Source organism: Phoenix dactylifera, chromosome 2 (genome assembly GCF_009389715.1).
Source record: "Phoenix dactylifera cultivar Barhee BC4 chromosome 2, palm_55x_up_171113_PBpolish2nd_filt_p, whole genome shotgun sequence".
In the NCBI taxonomy this organism is placed as follows: Eukaryota; Viridiplantae; Streptophyta; class Magnoliopsida; order Arecales; family Arecaceae; genus Phoenix; species Phoenix dactylifera.
The window spans coordinates 24738886-24754847 of NC_052393.1; the positions used below are offsets into that span (position 1 = coordinate 24738886).

Here is a 15962-nt window from a genome sequence, read left to right on the forward strand (position 1 = left end):
ACATGGAGGCCATGATCAGCTAAATTTCAGAGTTTAAACTTCCTTCCAGAGTATAGATGCAGAAAATTTGAGTACAAGTCCCTTGTCTGAAATCTTTGAACACGTTCAAGGTGTTCCCAAAAGTGCTCTCCGTAATTCCACAAACTGAGAACGAGTTTCCCAATAATTTATTGTTCCCAGTCATGCCAACTACCTTTCTTTCCTCAAACGTTATGCGTATTACCTGCCAATCATCAACCATGAACTTAAAAAGCACTGGAAGGAATATCATCAAAGTAAGTTAATATAGAGCCACATATAAGCCTGAACCTGTAAATGATGCTAACCATGCTAGATGACTAGCCGCCTGGCCTCCTTAAAGGTACACATGTTGTATCTGGAATATCTGGGTGCCTATGATATATTTGATAAAGCCAATTTGGGTCTCAACTATCGCCAAAGCAACCATAGTGGCAAGGTTGAGATGCTCAGAATGATGTGAAGTCATGACATGTTCATGCATGCTAAATAGTCCTTTCAGGTGGAAATACATAAGCAATTGAATCAACACAAACAAGATTCAGAAAATATAATGCAAATTATAACATTAAAAGCAACATCAAAAGCAGCTGCGTCTAGTTTCACATAGTAAAATAATCATATTTACAAATTTCATCTTGCAGAATGTGAAACTGTGCTGAGAAGGAATGTTTTGCTACCGAAAGCTGAAATTATTTGTGGACTCACCTCAAGGAGGGAAGCTAATCGGACACGACGCCTTCTCTGATTGCGTTTGCCTTCATACTGGTACTGCATCCATGCGTTGGGAAGCATTAGTGCTTGCCAGAAGGGTTCTTTTGCACACTGGTTTCGCGTTTTGTTGGCACCCAAAAGTTTTGGTTGTGTAAAAATTACCTGTACATTTTCACTCTATGAATGATACCATGGGCATAGTCCACTTTATGCAGAGGAGGGGGGGGGTCAAAATTATCAAAAACTAGCAAGCAGCAACTAGTAAATAGAAATTGATTGGAACAAGAAGACCTGAAAATTGCAGTTCTAAGTCTGTCAGCAAGCCCATACAAAGACACAACCTAGCGGAATTTTTTGAAAACAAATTCTAAATTCATTCATTGAAGAGTAAATTTAGAATCTGATAATCTGCAATTTTGTTCCAACCATCTAGGCGAGTAAAATATTTCAAACATGGTAACAATTGCAAAAGTCATAACAACCGGCAATTTTTTAAGCTTTCATGTAACTCAACTTCATCTGTAGACTGGTTTCAGAAAAGATCAGACACTAAAACATCTTAGGATTAAACAGAAACATGCTGCAATTTTCTTTGATACTTGGACACAATCCGCAACTAGCAATACTGTTCTTTAACTACAAGAATAACTGTCAGCTTGACTTTCACATCAAACTACATGGATAATGAAATATGATCCAAGATAATTACAAGTTCCTTACAAGCTAAACAAAAGGATAGTAAACAGAACTAATACTACAACATGCACACTTCATTTGGGTCAAATGCATCTTCTATTCTCACCCACTTTTTGCTGCAATAGCAATATCATCTACTGTCCTCTGAACCATAATTTCTGTTGGTTTTAGGCAGCCTCTTATCCACTCATGCCCAAGCTGTGCTCGTTCATTGTCCCCAAACCCAAACACCAGACCTCTGTTGGTGACCGCAACAGTGTGATACAGGCCAGTGCTAATCTGAGAGATGTAGTGGGACCGGAGGCTATCGAGGATCCAGGGCTTCATAACTTTGTCTGAGCTTCTGCGATCAGAAAAGCCTAAACTCCCAAAACCCATCGATCCAAAAGCAAAAACAGAGCCCATGTCGGTGAGAACAAAAGTTTTTCTTTTCCTTGCACAAACCTGCTCATAATTGTGGCCAATACAACACAGTCAGTGAACTAGTTAACTGCCAAACCACCATTGCATTGATCATGGCAAGGACATGTTTAGTTAACTGAGTACAAACTATTTCAATTTCACTGAAAGCATAATTAGAACATCATATACAGCCTAACAGAGATCCAACCAGCATTATATTTTTAAACATGTATTTATCGTATACTTGATGGACAAAAATATATTTGGAATGACAAGTACAATTTTTGTTTTATAAATTTAACTACACAGACATTCATGCATTTGCATTTTCACCAACTTAAAAATCTGAATAAACAGAACTGTTTTAGTACACGACAATCAGCAAACAAAAAATCATACTGCAAAAGCCAGGTAAAGAGACCAGTCACACTTCAGAAGATTTGGTGATTACAAAAAGAAAGGAAATATAAAACAAACGGACAAATAATGACATAAGAAAAAATATACCAGATTTAATACTGATAAGAGTTGTGCGTGTTTTGTAACAATTACCAGTACATGATGCATCAAATGGATTGCGATAGTTCTCATTTCACGGCGACAAGATCCTTGAAAATTTATTCTCTATCCTGAGGTATATGGTTTTGTTATCATGATTATTTAGATACCTTCTCGATCAAGAACATTGATAGTAAGGAAAAAGATCCAGACTCATACAAACAAATCCTTGCTAGATTGCTATTGAAAAAACACTGCAGTTGTACTAGCAGGATTTAGATAGCCTTGACTCATTGTTCATATGGATTTATGATTTGAAGTATAAACTCTACAGCTTAGGATTAACAATGCCCTATTTTTGCATAATTACTGACAGAGGTTCCATAGGAATTTCATCAAAACCCCCTCCCCCCATGGGGGATCCCCCACTGAGGCAGTTTGCATGCCGCTGCCGCCCGCATCCTTACTCCTAAATGACCAAAATAGATCAAGAAGATCTGAAGCCAGGAGAAGGCACAATCCATTGCATGCATTGTCCAACCAGGCCCAGCTACCATTGCTACACTTCCCTCTCTTCTCTCTCCTACCAACCACCGTCGAATAAGTTACAAATGGGTCAGGAAACCATCTTTCTGCTACACTCAGGACTCAAGACACCTGGGCAAATTGGTGGATTAGATTACTTCAAGCCTGACCTAGGAGAAACCAGTCAGCTCAGCCCAGTTGATCTCTCGTACTGTTTTGGAAGCCTGGATTGTCCCGATTCAGCCCCGGTTCAGTACAACACCCCTACTGAACCCCTAAGCAGGCGGCTCAGAATAGGCATACCAAGTAGTTCACGATGGTTCGACATACTTTGGTTTTTTAGGACTCGAGTTTAGAGCACTTCTATTTGTTTTGAAGTCGATGAAGAGGATGTGTGGTTTTGGTCACTAAACAGCCATTAACAATTATCATATAAATATTACTTAAATGGGCCATAAAAGACGAATGAAGATGGGCATTAAAGCAACATTGGTGACCCCATGCACTGCCAGAAAACTTCCCAGTCCTACAATATGAAGCCAAAATTGGCATTTTTATTGACCAAGGGCTTCAATGGGGAGCCACAATATGTGCCCTCAAGTGATCAAATAGTGCTAATGCAGTAATGTATGCTAACATTCGAATGAATACGCAGCTGGTGATTTTAAATATTTTTAAAAAGAAAAGTATATTAAAAATATAAGAATAACAACTCACAATGACAAGATTAATAGCAATAATAACAGTTAGTTTTTATTACCCAATAGTCAATACTTACTACCTAATAGAAGCAACATTTAAAATGTTATTAAAGACACAAGCATTCAGCCTACTGGAAAGCTGCATCCAACTGACCATCTACTTGAAATCACGCTAAGGTTCCACAGAAAAGCAGTCTGCATCTGCAGCTGCACATTGCCAAGTAGTGGCATATGCAACCAAGCCACAGATAATAACCCCAAATTGGGATTGTGTGCAGTCAAAGGACTATAATAGCACATGCAGCCCTGTACACCAAGTTCTAAATCATTGTTAAGAATTTCTCCCTGCTTTGGGGCCACTTGTGATGAAACAGCCACCCAAAACTACCTATTGCCAGTTGAAATGCAGTTCATACTTCTCACTTACACTGAAATGAACAAGGTAGTATGTAAATAACTGAATCCTATTATTTAGAGTCAGAAGTTGAGACCATGTTCCAGCACTGGACACTGACATCCATACAAGTAGCCAAGCAACAAAGAGTAATAATGTTTTATTACATTCCTGACTTAACAGCTTTGGAAACCAAGTGAATGTAACAGGGTTGAACTTGGGGGATATATATAACAAACCTGCACAGCAAGATGGCCCTTCAGACTAGCCACTAATTCTGGGTTCGTCTTGTCATTCTCATCGCCATGGCCCAGAGCTCCACAATAGCCCCTACCCCAAGTGTAAACCTGCCAAAGATATTCATATTATTATTATTTACAGAGGGGAAAGGGCAGACACCATGAAGGGAAATCCTGGAAACTCACTAGCAGCAATGCAGAAATTTTTAATAACTATTGAAGTTACAAGGAAAAAAGAGACTTACATATCCACTCGAATCAAGTGCCACTGCATGTTCATCACCTGCAGAAACACGGACTACATGAATATTCCTCCTCTTGAATGACTGTACTGCCCGTGGAAGAAGTTCATCATGTTGATCACCATGGCCTAAGCAAAAATTGGCACAAGAACCAAAAGAATGAACTGTCCCATCATCTGTTACAGCAAAGGTGTAACTTGCACCTGCAGCAACCTGAACTACACGACCAAGACCTTCAAACAGCTCAACATTTCTTGGAGTAGGTCTGTCTATAGTATCACCAAGTCCAAGCTGGCCATGTGCGTTATTTCCACATGTGTAAACTTGACCTTGCCTTGTAAGTATTATAGTGAAACTCAGCCCAGTGGCAACCTAAAGAATAAAATAATATTATCAATTTCCATCACGGTTATGTCAACAGAAACCTATTCTCAAGCATTATCACTTGAGTCTGATCAATAACCTAGGAAATACATCCAGTTACCTAGCTGCATAAACCCCCCAAAAATTCAAAAGAAAATAAAAATTCTTTCGGAAGCAAAAAATAGACTCACATGGAGCAACCCACAAAGCCATAAAGGCAGAGTTTTTCTCAAAATGCAACATCCTTGGCAAGATATATTCTTCAATTAAATATCTATTAAAGTATCTTATTTAATTCAAGAAATTCATCTTGGCACTAATCAATCACTATGAGAATTATACGGAATTGTAAAAGAAACAGCATGAGCACTAAATACGAAAACAGGACTTATTCCTGCTTCAGGAGGCACTTTTATGAATCCTTTTCTCTTGTCACCATCCAACCATTGATTGATCCATTCTACAATTTTATCCTTCAATCGATATTTGAGACACGTCCATTAGCATGGTTCTCTTGTCAATGATGTGTAAGTTCAAAACATCTCAAATTGTTTTCCATTGTTTTAACCCTCAAATTCATCAAGTGCAATCAATAATTCTATCCTCCTCCAATTCCTGCAAAACCATCTTGATGTTCTATCGCTTCCACACTTGTCTTGGGTCCTTTACTGCTAAACAAAATAACCCAGACAACGAAGCTTGATTTGACTCATAATTTGACAATTGTAGAGTATGTCAAAAGTACATCTCCATTTCCTTTACCACATTCAGTTCTATAGTTAGCATTTTCACAATCTCACCATCCTTTCGTAGAAGGGAGAAGAACAAAGAATTTTTGTACAAAGGAAAAAGATCAGGTAGGGAAGCAATTTTTTTTTTCAAAGATTGTCTCTCATCTCTAGGACATGCTTACCTCTTATATTTCTGCTAAAGTTACATTTCATGACCTTGTTCTGATCTAATTTTCTTCGATTCTCTTGCTCCTTTGAACTTTCTTCATGGTTCTAGTTTAACATGCATCCCTTCCATAGCAACGTATCTTTTAACTAGGATGGATAAACATTTGATAAAGAAAAAGGATAGCAAAGATTTTGCAGGAGACTAAGCTTGATTGAGGTTGTTCTTTAAGGGTCCGATGTGTTGAGTATAAATCTTCATTTGTTATCTGTGATATGTCAGATTTCTTAGCATCTCTAGAGTTTAAAAATTTTATTATAAATTATTCAGGGAGTATCTGATTTCTATAAGTCAAATTGGTACAGCATTAATTGTTGAGTCCAAATCTGAACGTGGGACGACCCAACTTGAAATTAGAACTTGGAAGGAGCAAGGCGTACATCAGGTCCCCACCAAACTTGAGTTTCTGTATTAGTAACATTTTTATTCTCCTAAGGCTCTATATGACACATTTTGAAGAGATGAATCAAGGTGTGAGAGTTTCTAGGGAAGAATATGGGATGCCTCACAGTCTATCTATTTGGTATCCACCTAAGAAAAATTACATAAGTAGACCGCTACTTGTTTCCTTTTTATGTAACGGAACTGATAGCAGTAAGAAAAAAGTTCAATTGGTTACTCAAGGAGAAAGTGCAGCCTTGATATAATCAAGCAAGAAAAAAGCCTATTCTTGTGCTTGACAGGGTGGTTAGTTGATGCATGCAGTTAAATTTCTTTATTTAAAACTTGAAAAAATAATTATTATTCTTTTTTTCTAGTAGTAGAAGAAAGGGGAATGGAGGGAAATTACTGATAATTATTTGCTTCCATAGTCCCATCCCCAAGAAACCCCAATCTAAGAGACTAATTTCTCAAGCTAAGGATCCCACCAGTTCTCCAATGAGTTGTTTGATAATAGCTCTAGTTGAACTAGAAATTAATTGAGGCAAGCAAGCTCAAAATACCAATCAAGCTAGCCAAACCTAAGAATAGACTGGTTTGCTCATGCTTAGCTCAACTACACATAGGAATGTCAATTGATATAAGAAGATCAAATTTGGGATCATCTCAAGTCAAAAATAACAAGCTCAATCAAGCTTCATTCTAGTTAATCGAGCCAAGTTTGAACTCAGATCTCAAGCTTCGGATTAATCTCCAGATGAGATCGAGTAAATCCTAGCTTAACCAAGCTCAACTCAGTAAGACTCGAAAACCTGTGCGTGTGAATTCAATTTTTGGTCTGCTTGAAACATTATGTTTTATGCATCAATAATATACTTTATAGTATTTCTAATGTTTTTTTACCTGACATTATAGTTCAAAAAGGGATTTAATTAGTGGATTTTTCCAATATTGCCATAATAAGGTTGCTTTAATTCAGGAACCCATCTTTAATTCAAGCTTGAACTGAGATTGAATAACAAGCTTGAATGGAACTTGGTACAAGCATGATTGATTTCATATGGGTTTGAATCACAAGCTTGAATGGAACTTGGTACAAGTTGGATTGATTTCAGATGTCTTGAGCTAGTAAAGCTCCCAAATTGGGTATGCTCTAGTTTCTTCCATAAAAGTAGGGGTCGGATCAGGTCGGTTAGGAATTGCACTTAGTCAAAAAGGAATACATTGACGCAGAAAATGGCGTGGGGCTTACTAGGAACTGCCTAGTAAAGAAAAATCACTCCTTCAGAATCTTAGCATCATCCCAAATTTAGGAACTACAAACTTTACTGAGAACACAACAATGCATTCCTTTATATAGGACATCTACCCCCTTCATAGAGGAGGTTTACAATTAAAATATTATAAAACAACTAATTAATGGTTGCCAATGAGTGGGCATTGAGTTGTCATACAACGCCAACTAGCATTTAGTTGGCTGTCAGCTAAGAAATAGTTGTCAATGCGCTGGCAATGACTTGTCAAGTAGTTGCTAGAATCTTCTAGCTTATGAGATTGGGCTTTGGTTAGGCCCAGTGGACCTTGGTCTCGAAGTTTTTGGCTAGTAAAGCTCTCAAATTGGGCCTGCTCCACTTTCTTGCCATATAAGTGCAGGTTTTCCCCCTTCCAATGAACTTTCATATGCTGGGAAGCACCATCATCACTTGATCAAGCTAAGCATGAATACACCCCAAATTTTTAGTATTTTCCTGCTGAAATATAAAGGCAACTGAGTTTCTACCGATGTTAATGTAAAGGCATTCTTTCTCTTTGAAGTGACTAATTTGGGTGAGTGAAATTCCTTCAGTCTACCATATATAAAAGTATGAAGTTGAAGGGACAATTATGTATTCCAGACGTACTTCCACTAATTAAAGGTTACAAGTCACAAAGTAGATTTCCTCATGTTTCCGATGAATGTTTGTCCAAGCAGGGTGTGAAGGCAAAATTGTTCAGTCCGTTCAATTGCCACTTCCGAGTTACTTGGGGAAAAAAGAATCATTATTTAATGGGTTAAAAAAAGCAGACATAATTTATCCATTAGGTTGCTATTTCCATATAAATGCATGCTCCACATACGACAAGTGGGGAATTATCATGTTTGCTATTCAAAATGCATGATTAATCCTGGAGTCATTTCAACGTACTGACAAACAGGGAAATCAGCTGCAAACATGCATTCATTTATCTCCAAATCAAAGCCCCTTAAATGGACTACATTTAATAGAAATTTCATGGAAGCATCAAATCGAAGTCTACCGGTCTCTAACAATATAAAGCTCCTAGTTTCGGCATTTCATAGAAGTGGCCTATGTGCCACAATTATCAAATAATAGAGAAGTAAAGGTTCCTGTGGTCAATTCCATCAAAATCAACTTTCTTACAGGCATCAAGTAATGAATTTCAAGGGGTTTGATATTCATTTTAAGAATTGATATTACCAAAGCCATGCTAGATGTATCTAAATGATTTTTGGAAATTGTGGTAAATAGATACTGCAGCTAGAAAATGGCAGCTGCAGGTCTTTGTCACCCACTAAAGGGTCCTTTGATACCATATCTCCCTGCCATTAAGAAATGGATAAATGCAATAGAGGCTTTCTCAGTGATAACTTACATACCCATAAGAATTGATCATACCCACTCTTCACCTACCAATGTTTCTTGATATAATGTATCCTACAACCTATAGGGATACCAGAAGCTAGACGGCTGCATTGACTTATCAATTTTAAGATATCCATTCATTTCAACTTTTATGCACAGCAACTTACGAGAGAAGATTCTTGATAAGTTGCCAAATGCACTCCATAGTTGAGAAAATAATTTCATCATCTTTGATTTTCGTACCATGTTCACCTTAACAGTGTAGCCTACCCAGACACTTTCCAAAATTGGGCATCTTGGCACCATGACTGTAACTTATATTCTTTGCTTATCTGCTTAGCTACTCATTATCATTTAAACTTTTAAACACTTTCAAATCACAATATTGAACGATATTTCAAAGATTTGTATCACAAGTCTATGTCAAAGACAAAATTTTAACATAAACCAAATTTATCCACATTGGCTGGAAATGATGTCAGTGGGTAGACGAGTTGGTGGAATTAAATACCTGCATGCAGGGAATCCCCTTCAGTGCTTCAATACGAGTAGGCCTGAATATAGTGTGCCCCACTTCTCCATGGCCACAACAAAATGATGAATTATCACCACAAGTAAACACCTATGAAGGAGAAAAAATTTAGCTACAAATGCTGATTAAGCTTTAAACAGTTTCTTGCACTCATGAATTCCAAACAACGAATACCTCTCCAGACTGCATAACAAATGCTGCATGGTTGTGAGAGGCTGAAACATGGATTACACGAGAGAGGGAGGGAAAATTAACACGGCTAAATGACACACACTGAGTAGTATCTTGACCATGACCGAGCACTCCACATATACTGGATCCACAAGAGTAGACTGATGAATCATGAATTAAGAGTGTATGGTATCTTCCTGTAGTAACCTGCATCTGGATAAATATAAATGCACTTGAGAATATGCGGATGCAGATACAATGTGCATTTCTTTGGGAGAACAAAGAAAAAGAAAACATGAAAATCAAGGATATGTGAATAGGTTTTCTTTAAAGCTTTTCAAGTCAGTTCCATTGTAAGCTTTAAAACTTATGCAAAGAAATAGTTACAAAAGATTTATCTTGGGCGTACAAAATTAATTTCACAGCTTAGACTGGCAAGACAAATGCAGATGGCACAGATATAAAGACAGATATGGACAACTGCACGCAATTTCATTTGATGTTATTTTATAAAACAGATGATGTAAATCTTATTACAAGGTTTCATAAAGCAGGATAATTATTAATAAATTTTAAGAGGACTATCCATGAATCGGTAAATAAAATCATTAATTTCTTCTCAGGATCAACTTCCATCGAAAAAGGTGCTGCCTGTTACTGATTGTTCATTAAATGATCAAACTATTTTCTAACCCATAATATATGGGAGCAAGCCAACTCTTTGGTCAAACAAAGAGATTTCTTTTAGGAACAGTTGCTTTAATTGGCCTGCATTTTGACATATGCACCAACTGATTGGTGATTATCTTGCATGCCAATCGGGTTGGATATTGATCTACCTTTTTTTTGCATAAAGGCCTAAATAGCCTGAAACCAGGTTAGGCTGTCAATGCAAAGATGCAGAAAGATTTTACAAGCAAGAACAGCATGCAAAGAACTTTCAGTGCCAGATAATAAATAAAAAAGTACTAATTACCGGTTATTGTTGCCATTGGTGTTGTGCAGTTCTTGAGGCCACACATGATTATGCAATACCCTGACTCGTTTCCCTATGTGTGGCTGCTATATGCAGTCGACCCACATATAAGCCGAAACAGTGAGTTGCTTAGCACTGGTTAGATGCTTATGTGGCAGAATTAGCATAGTGTGGTTGCACAAACAGTCTACTTGTCACTATACAACCACATACATGGCTCTTTTAGCATTGTGTAACCACATATGTGGTCATTCTAATGCACGCCCGTATGAACAAAGCAAGTTGAAGCTTATGTTTTAGTTGAATGTAGGTTTCACAGGTACATGTATACTAATAATGTCAATATATTAATTATGTTATAATTAATAGTATCAAGAATTAAATACTAAATAATAAGCACCAATTGTTAGTTGTTATATTTAGTAATTTCATTACAATTAATTAACTAAAAATATTGCTATTATTATCATATTTAGTAATTCATTTATTTTAAATACCTAAAATATACTAACTACATAAGTGTCTGCATATATGGCCTCATAACACAAAAGCTACACTGTCCCTTGGCCACCTGCATAATGCAGCTGTCTTTTAAACACTAGTTGTCATCGGATGACTTATGAATCATCTTTTAAGAAGAAAGACTGGAAGCACGCAATAGATAATTACATTTATCGTTGAGTATTAACATTTTGAGTTGAAATTTTTCAAAAGTACTGTTTTATAATATATGGGACTTCCGCCTCTTAACCTAATGAGTGGTTAGATCTCTCACAAATTAACCAAAAACTCAACTAATATGCCATATTATTGCCAATGTATCTTCCAAAATTAGACCATTCAAACATAAAAGATACAGATACAATAATATAACCAAGACATTCTAATGTAACTAAGCTACAGCTATTTCATGAAATCTTGACTTGGGGGGTGTGAATGGGCGAATGAGAAAAAGTATTTACTGATCTACCCTATTACAGCACATCAGGATCGTTGATCAAAGCTGCGCATGTCAGGGGGCAGGTCCTTGTATGGATAGATAGATATTACACACACGTGCACATGTGTGTGCCTACACACACATAGAGAGAGAGAGAGAGAGAGAGAGAAGAGATCCCCCCTTCCTAATAAAACTTTCTATCTCCTCGCACTCACCGTTTACTAAAACAAAGAAAAATTAGACACCACCTTTATGTCCTCTGTCATTGAATAATCAAACTGTGAAACCATGAATTCTCTATTAAGATTGGATCAACTGTATCTCCTTAACTACTTCCTTGTACTCTCCTCATTTCTTATTGAGAAAATGGTGAAACCATAAAAATTCACTTATATCTCTCCCTTGAGACCTGAGCTTAAAAACCAGCCAAGATTAGTTGATTATTAGTGACAGCTAGATGGAAATGTGCGGGCAGTGGGAGTAAAATGTAAAAGAAAGAAAACTTCTGAGATTTCCTATTCTATATAACAACAGAAGGTTGAGAAATCCAGAGGAATGCTGATCATGATGGGGCTTGTTAAAACTATAGTGTCAACTTTTCTTTCTCTTCTGTCAAGCATTCATCCCAAGCTTAGTCTTTAAAGAAATGGAGTAAACTTCTATTTGTAGGTTAATTAAAAGTGTAGAGAAAGAGAGAGAGAGAGAGAGAGAGAGAACAAAGGCATTTGGAAGACCTTAAAAAGAAGAAGTGGTTGTTTTCTCTGACATTCAACCAAGAAAGATTGGGCTATGCTAATTAGTAGTAGCTTAGGGATTGTGAATTTACATTTGCACCAATAGAATGGATTTAAGCTTATACTATACAGGCCTCTAAAGAGTTCCTTTAGCAAACCTTATAGTTCTATGAATCAAGAAAGCCTATACTGGAGTACCTCTAGTGAATAGAAGTCTCTATCTGACTTGAAGTATTTCTTAGAAGTCCTAATATCAAGCAAAATTCTTCAAAATCTAGAGGCTTAAAGGACAATGGTTTTCAATGCATGATGTGTAAAATAGAGATGCTAGTAAAAAGAGAAAGTGAGCTTGAAAAGCTACAAAATTTTGTCTCGGGCAGCGATCGCCGAACCAGCCCAAACCAGGTGGTTCAGCCTATACCGAACAGTACCAGGATCGGTCCAAGATGGCTTGGCTGCTCAATTATAAATTCCCGATTTCTGCTCCCCTGCCCCCCCCCCCCCCAAAAAAAAAAAAGCATTCAAGAGCCACTCATCAATAAGCGAAACCAAGCCACATTCCGCTATTCACTTCCCCCTCTTTGACCCCGCCATCATCGGTAAGCCTCTGCCCTCTCTCTCTCTCTGCGTCCAGTATGGTTAGTGTTAGGATTTAGCCCTCGGCCCCATACCTCCATGGCTTCATGGTCGCTCTCTCTTAGAGACAAAGGCCTTTATTGCAGAGGTCAAGGGCCGGCCTCGTCGTCGTCGTCATGGCCTCTCTCTCCCTCATTGTTATCCGGTCCCGGACCTCATCACTGTCACGGTGCCTCTCCCTTGTTGTCGTCCAAAGGAACGTCTTGGTGATAAACCAAACCCGTCGAAAGCCTCCTCCCTTGGATCCAACCCTCTCCAGCCCAAGTGAGTCCCCTCTTTCTCTCCCTCTTTCCCTCCCTCTCCTTGCTCTCCGACCCTCTCCCTATCCATCCCCATGGTCTTGATAAGCTACGGTTCGGTACGATACGAACTAGTACTCTTATCATACCAAGCGTTGGCTAGCATGTCTATCAGTACCATTTCTACCAACCTTGGTCTTGATTGTTAAAGAGTAATGAAATTGATTGCATGATTTATCAAACAGAGATGCCGGTAAAAAGATAAAATATAATAGCCATAGTATTACCGTAATACATAATAATCTAGTCTCGCCCCAACTATTTGGAGCTCAGCTTTATGGATCCTCATTCACCAAGCAATCTTATTTAGGACCACATATATTGTATTTTTAGATTTTCTATATCTTTTCTTGCTGCCCCTATACATGTTATTTTAGGTCTTCCCCTTATTTTCCTACATCTTTCAACACAAATTAAAGTACGCCTCCTTATCAGAGCCCACTGTGATTTTCATTGTGCATATCCATACCATCTTAATCGATTCTCCATCACTTTGTCCTTAAACTATGTAACCCCTTCAATTCCATTAATAAACTCATTTCTGACTCTAAGCTTTTTAGTTTTACCACATATCCATCTTAACATTCTCATTTTCAAAAGAACTATATTAAAAAATAAAGCCAAAGATGAATAAAGAGAGGAGGTAAGATATGGGGCAAAGGGAGGAGGTATTCAGTCACAAAGGGGGGAAAAAAAGCCTCCCAAATTAACAAGTAGCATAAATAAACCTTAATGACTAGGGCATCCACAAGGGGTGGAAAATGATTAAAATTCCACTCTCCTTCTCTGCTCGGCCATAGCATGTTACATTTTCCACTAGCTATGGGTCTATTACTTCTATTGTAACCTCATAGCACAAAGCACCATGAAAATTGTAACACATGAGGCATGACAAAAATTGTGCCAGAACAAGATATGTCATCTCGATGTTGGGCCCCGTATTAGTATCACCTTATTACTATATCGATACGTCCAGTATGGGGGCCAATTCAGCGTATTGAGGGTAAGTACACCCCTCGTACTGCATATTAGTACCAAACTGGTACGATGCAGCAAGCCCCGTACCGTACGGTTCGGTACAATATGGCATACCTTGAGCCCAAGTAACATAGTTGACAAGGCTCAAAAGCATAGTTTTATCATTATACAGTATGGCAAGAAAATTTATTCGCTTAGGATGAAAAAGATTCATTGGCAATAAAGATTTTGTTTGTTTTGGCTTGCCTTTTTGTCTTAGGAGATTTAGAGAATGAATGGCGCAAAATGATATGATCCTATGAATGGTCTCCAGAACAACAAAAGGTCAAGTTGAACTAAAGTGCCTAGTGACACCGAATACCTAAATACACCAGATAAATAGTTGGCGAATGTTATTTAAAGTTACGATGCGTCATTTAATAACAATGGCATTAAGAAAATGCAAGAGATTTCTTAATATATCAAAGAAGTAGTACATTGCCTGCTGATGTCTCAACGGTTCCAGAAGACTGCTCCACAGACTGCAAGAACCTCAGAACCTTCTTCCAGTTTCCACCACATCGATCAAGAAGATCTTTTCGTGCATTTGGATGCAGGGAAGTAAAAATCGAGTGTGCCCGGCAGATGTGGAATGCCGCAAATTCAACCATCGACCGGAATTTGTTGGGCAAAATCTCATGGCTTCCCCTGAACATCCGGCATGTTGTTTCCAAGCACGCCAGGTCAGCAGCACCAAGACGGCCTGAGCTCAATATCTCGAGAATTAGGTGTGCCGGCAGCTCTTCAATCGAGAATGTACTTTTGCGGTCTGCCATTTGAAGCTTTATTTTCCTTGAACTCCCTTAACCCCAAACAAAACCCTATCCTCTCCTCGGCTCCAAAACTAGAATTTTGCCAACAACAGGAGATGAAATACCAGAAGCCAATCACCAATTCATCCCAAAGATGCTTGCGTCAGGCAATTAGTGAATCGAAATTCACCAGGAACGGATGCTTCAACAAGAAAGAAGCATTCAGCGCTGATTTTGAGTCAAAAAATTGCAAATTTGATGCCAAGGCTTCCAGGCAATTGAACGGCGAGGATCGAAATAATAAGAAAACGTCCGATGGAAGAAGCATACAGCGAATTAGATAAGCGAAAGCGAATTCCGACTCGTCAAAATTGACAGATCGTGGAGATGAAGCAAGGAAAAGAAGCATCACAAGATTCCCACACTTGCACACCGAAATCCAACAGTAACTCTACAATCCAAAGACAAATTCTTATCAACAAATCCCACAGATTTACGAAAACAAAAACAAATTAGCGCAGAAACGGAACAAAATGGAGAAAAAAAGACATCAAACCGAAACACCTCTCCAGAACACAGCGAATCAATTGGACAAAACAAGAGGGGAAGGGACGATCTTACATGAGACTAAACTAGAAGAGATGATGGAAACGAGGGATGAAGAGAGAGAGGAGGAGGAGAAATCGAGCAGCCGAGGAGGGGAAAAATTAGGTCAGAAGGCAAAGAGAAAGGCATAATAGAGGAAAAGAAGGAGAAAGAAAAGGAGACGAGACGGCGAATCTCGTCCTCTTTGGCGGATCCCCTCCTCTCTTTTTACCGAAAAATAGAACAGAAGCTTAAGGACAAAGCTTCGCACCAGCCGCAGAGGGGAAGGTGGAGAAAGGAAAAGAATATAATATTCAATAAATATATCGTACGTTATTAATTAATTAATTTTAAAAAGTTAAGGAGAAGGGGACGTTTTGATTGTGTCAGAGACGATCTCAGCCGTCCATGGTGTTTGGCCGGGCGTTACTGGTGGAATTATGGAACTTTCTAGATTGGACGTGGACGTGGACGTGGACGTGGACGCCAGACAGCGGAGAGTTTTCCTAAAGATTTCTACCACCACAAGGACGACTCTCAGGTTG

General features: G+C 38.3%; 1 protein-coding gene across 3 annotated transcripts; it reads right to left on the minus strand.

The window, feature by feature from the left end:
- Positions 1–1266: 1266 nt before the first annotated feature.
- LOC103719189 (ultraviolet-B receptor UVR8) lies at positions 1267–15701 on the minus strand. 3 transcript variants are annotated; one of them, XM_008808307.4, is made up of 7 exons: positions 15454–15701; positions 14518–15283; positions 9482–9691; positions 9287–9397; positions 4433–4801; positions 4188–4295; positions 1267–1872 (listed from the first exon to the last, which is right to left on the minus strand). In XM_008808307.4, exons 2-7 carry the CDS (start codon positions 14854–14856, stop codon positions 1531–1533), a joined length of 1479 nt encoding a protein of 492 aa, XP_008806529.1. In that variant the 5' UTR covers positions 14857–15283; positions 15454–15701; the 3' UTR covers positions 1267–1530. The 3 variants fall into 3 exon arrangements, with proteins under 3 accessions (XP_008806529.1, XP_008806528.1, XP_038979666.1); XM_008808306.4 differs by having other exon boundaries at positions 15397–15701; XM_039123738.1 differs by having other exon boundaries at positions 14518–15701.
- Positions 15702–15962: the final 261 nt, after the last annotated feature.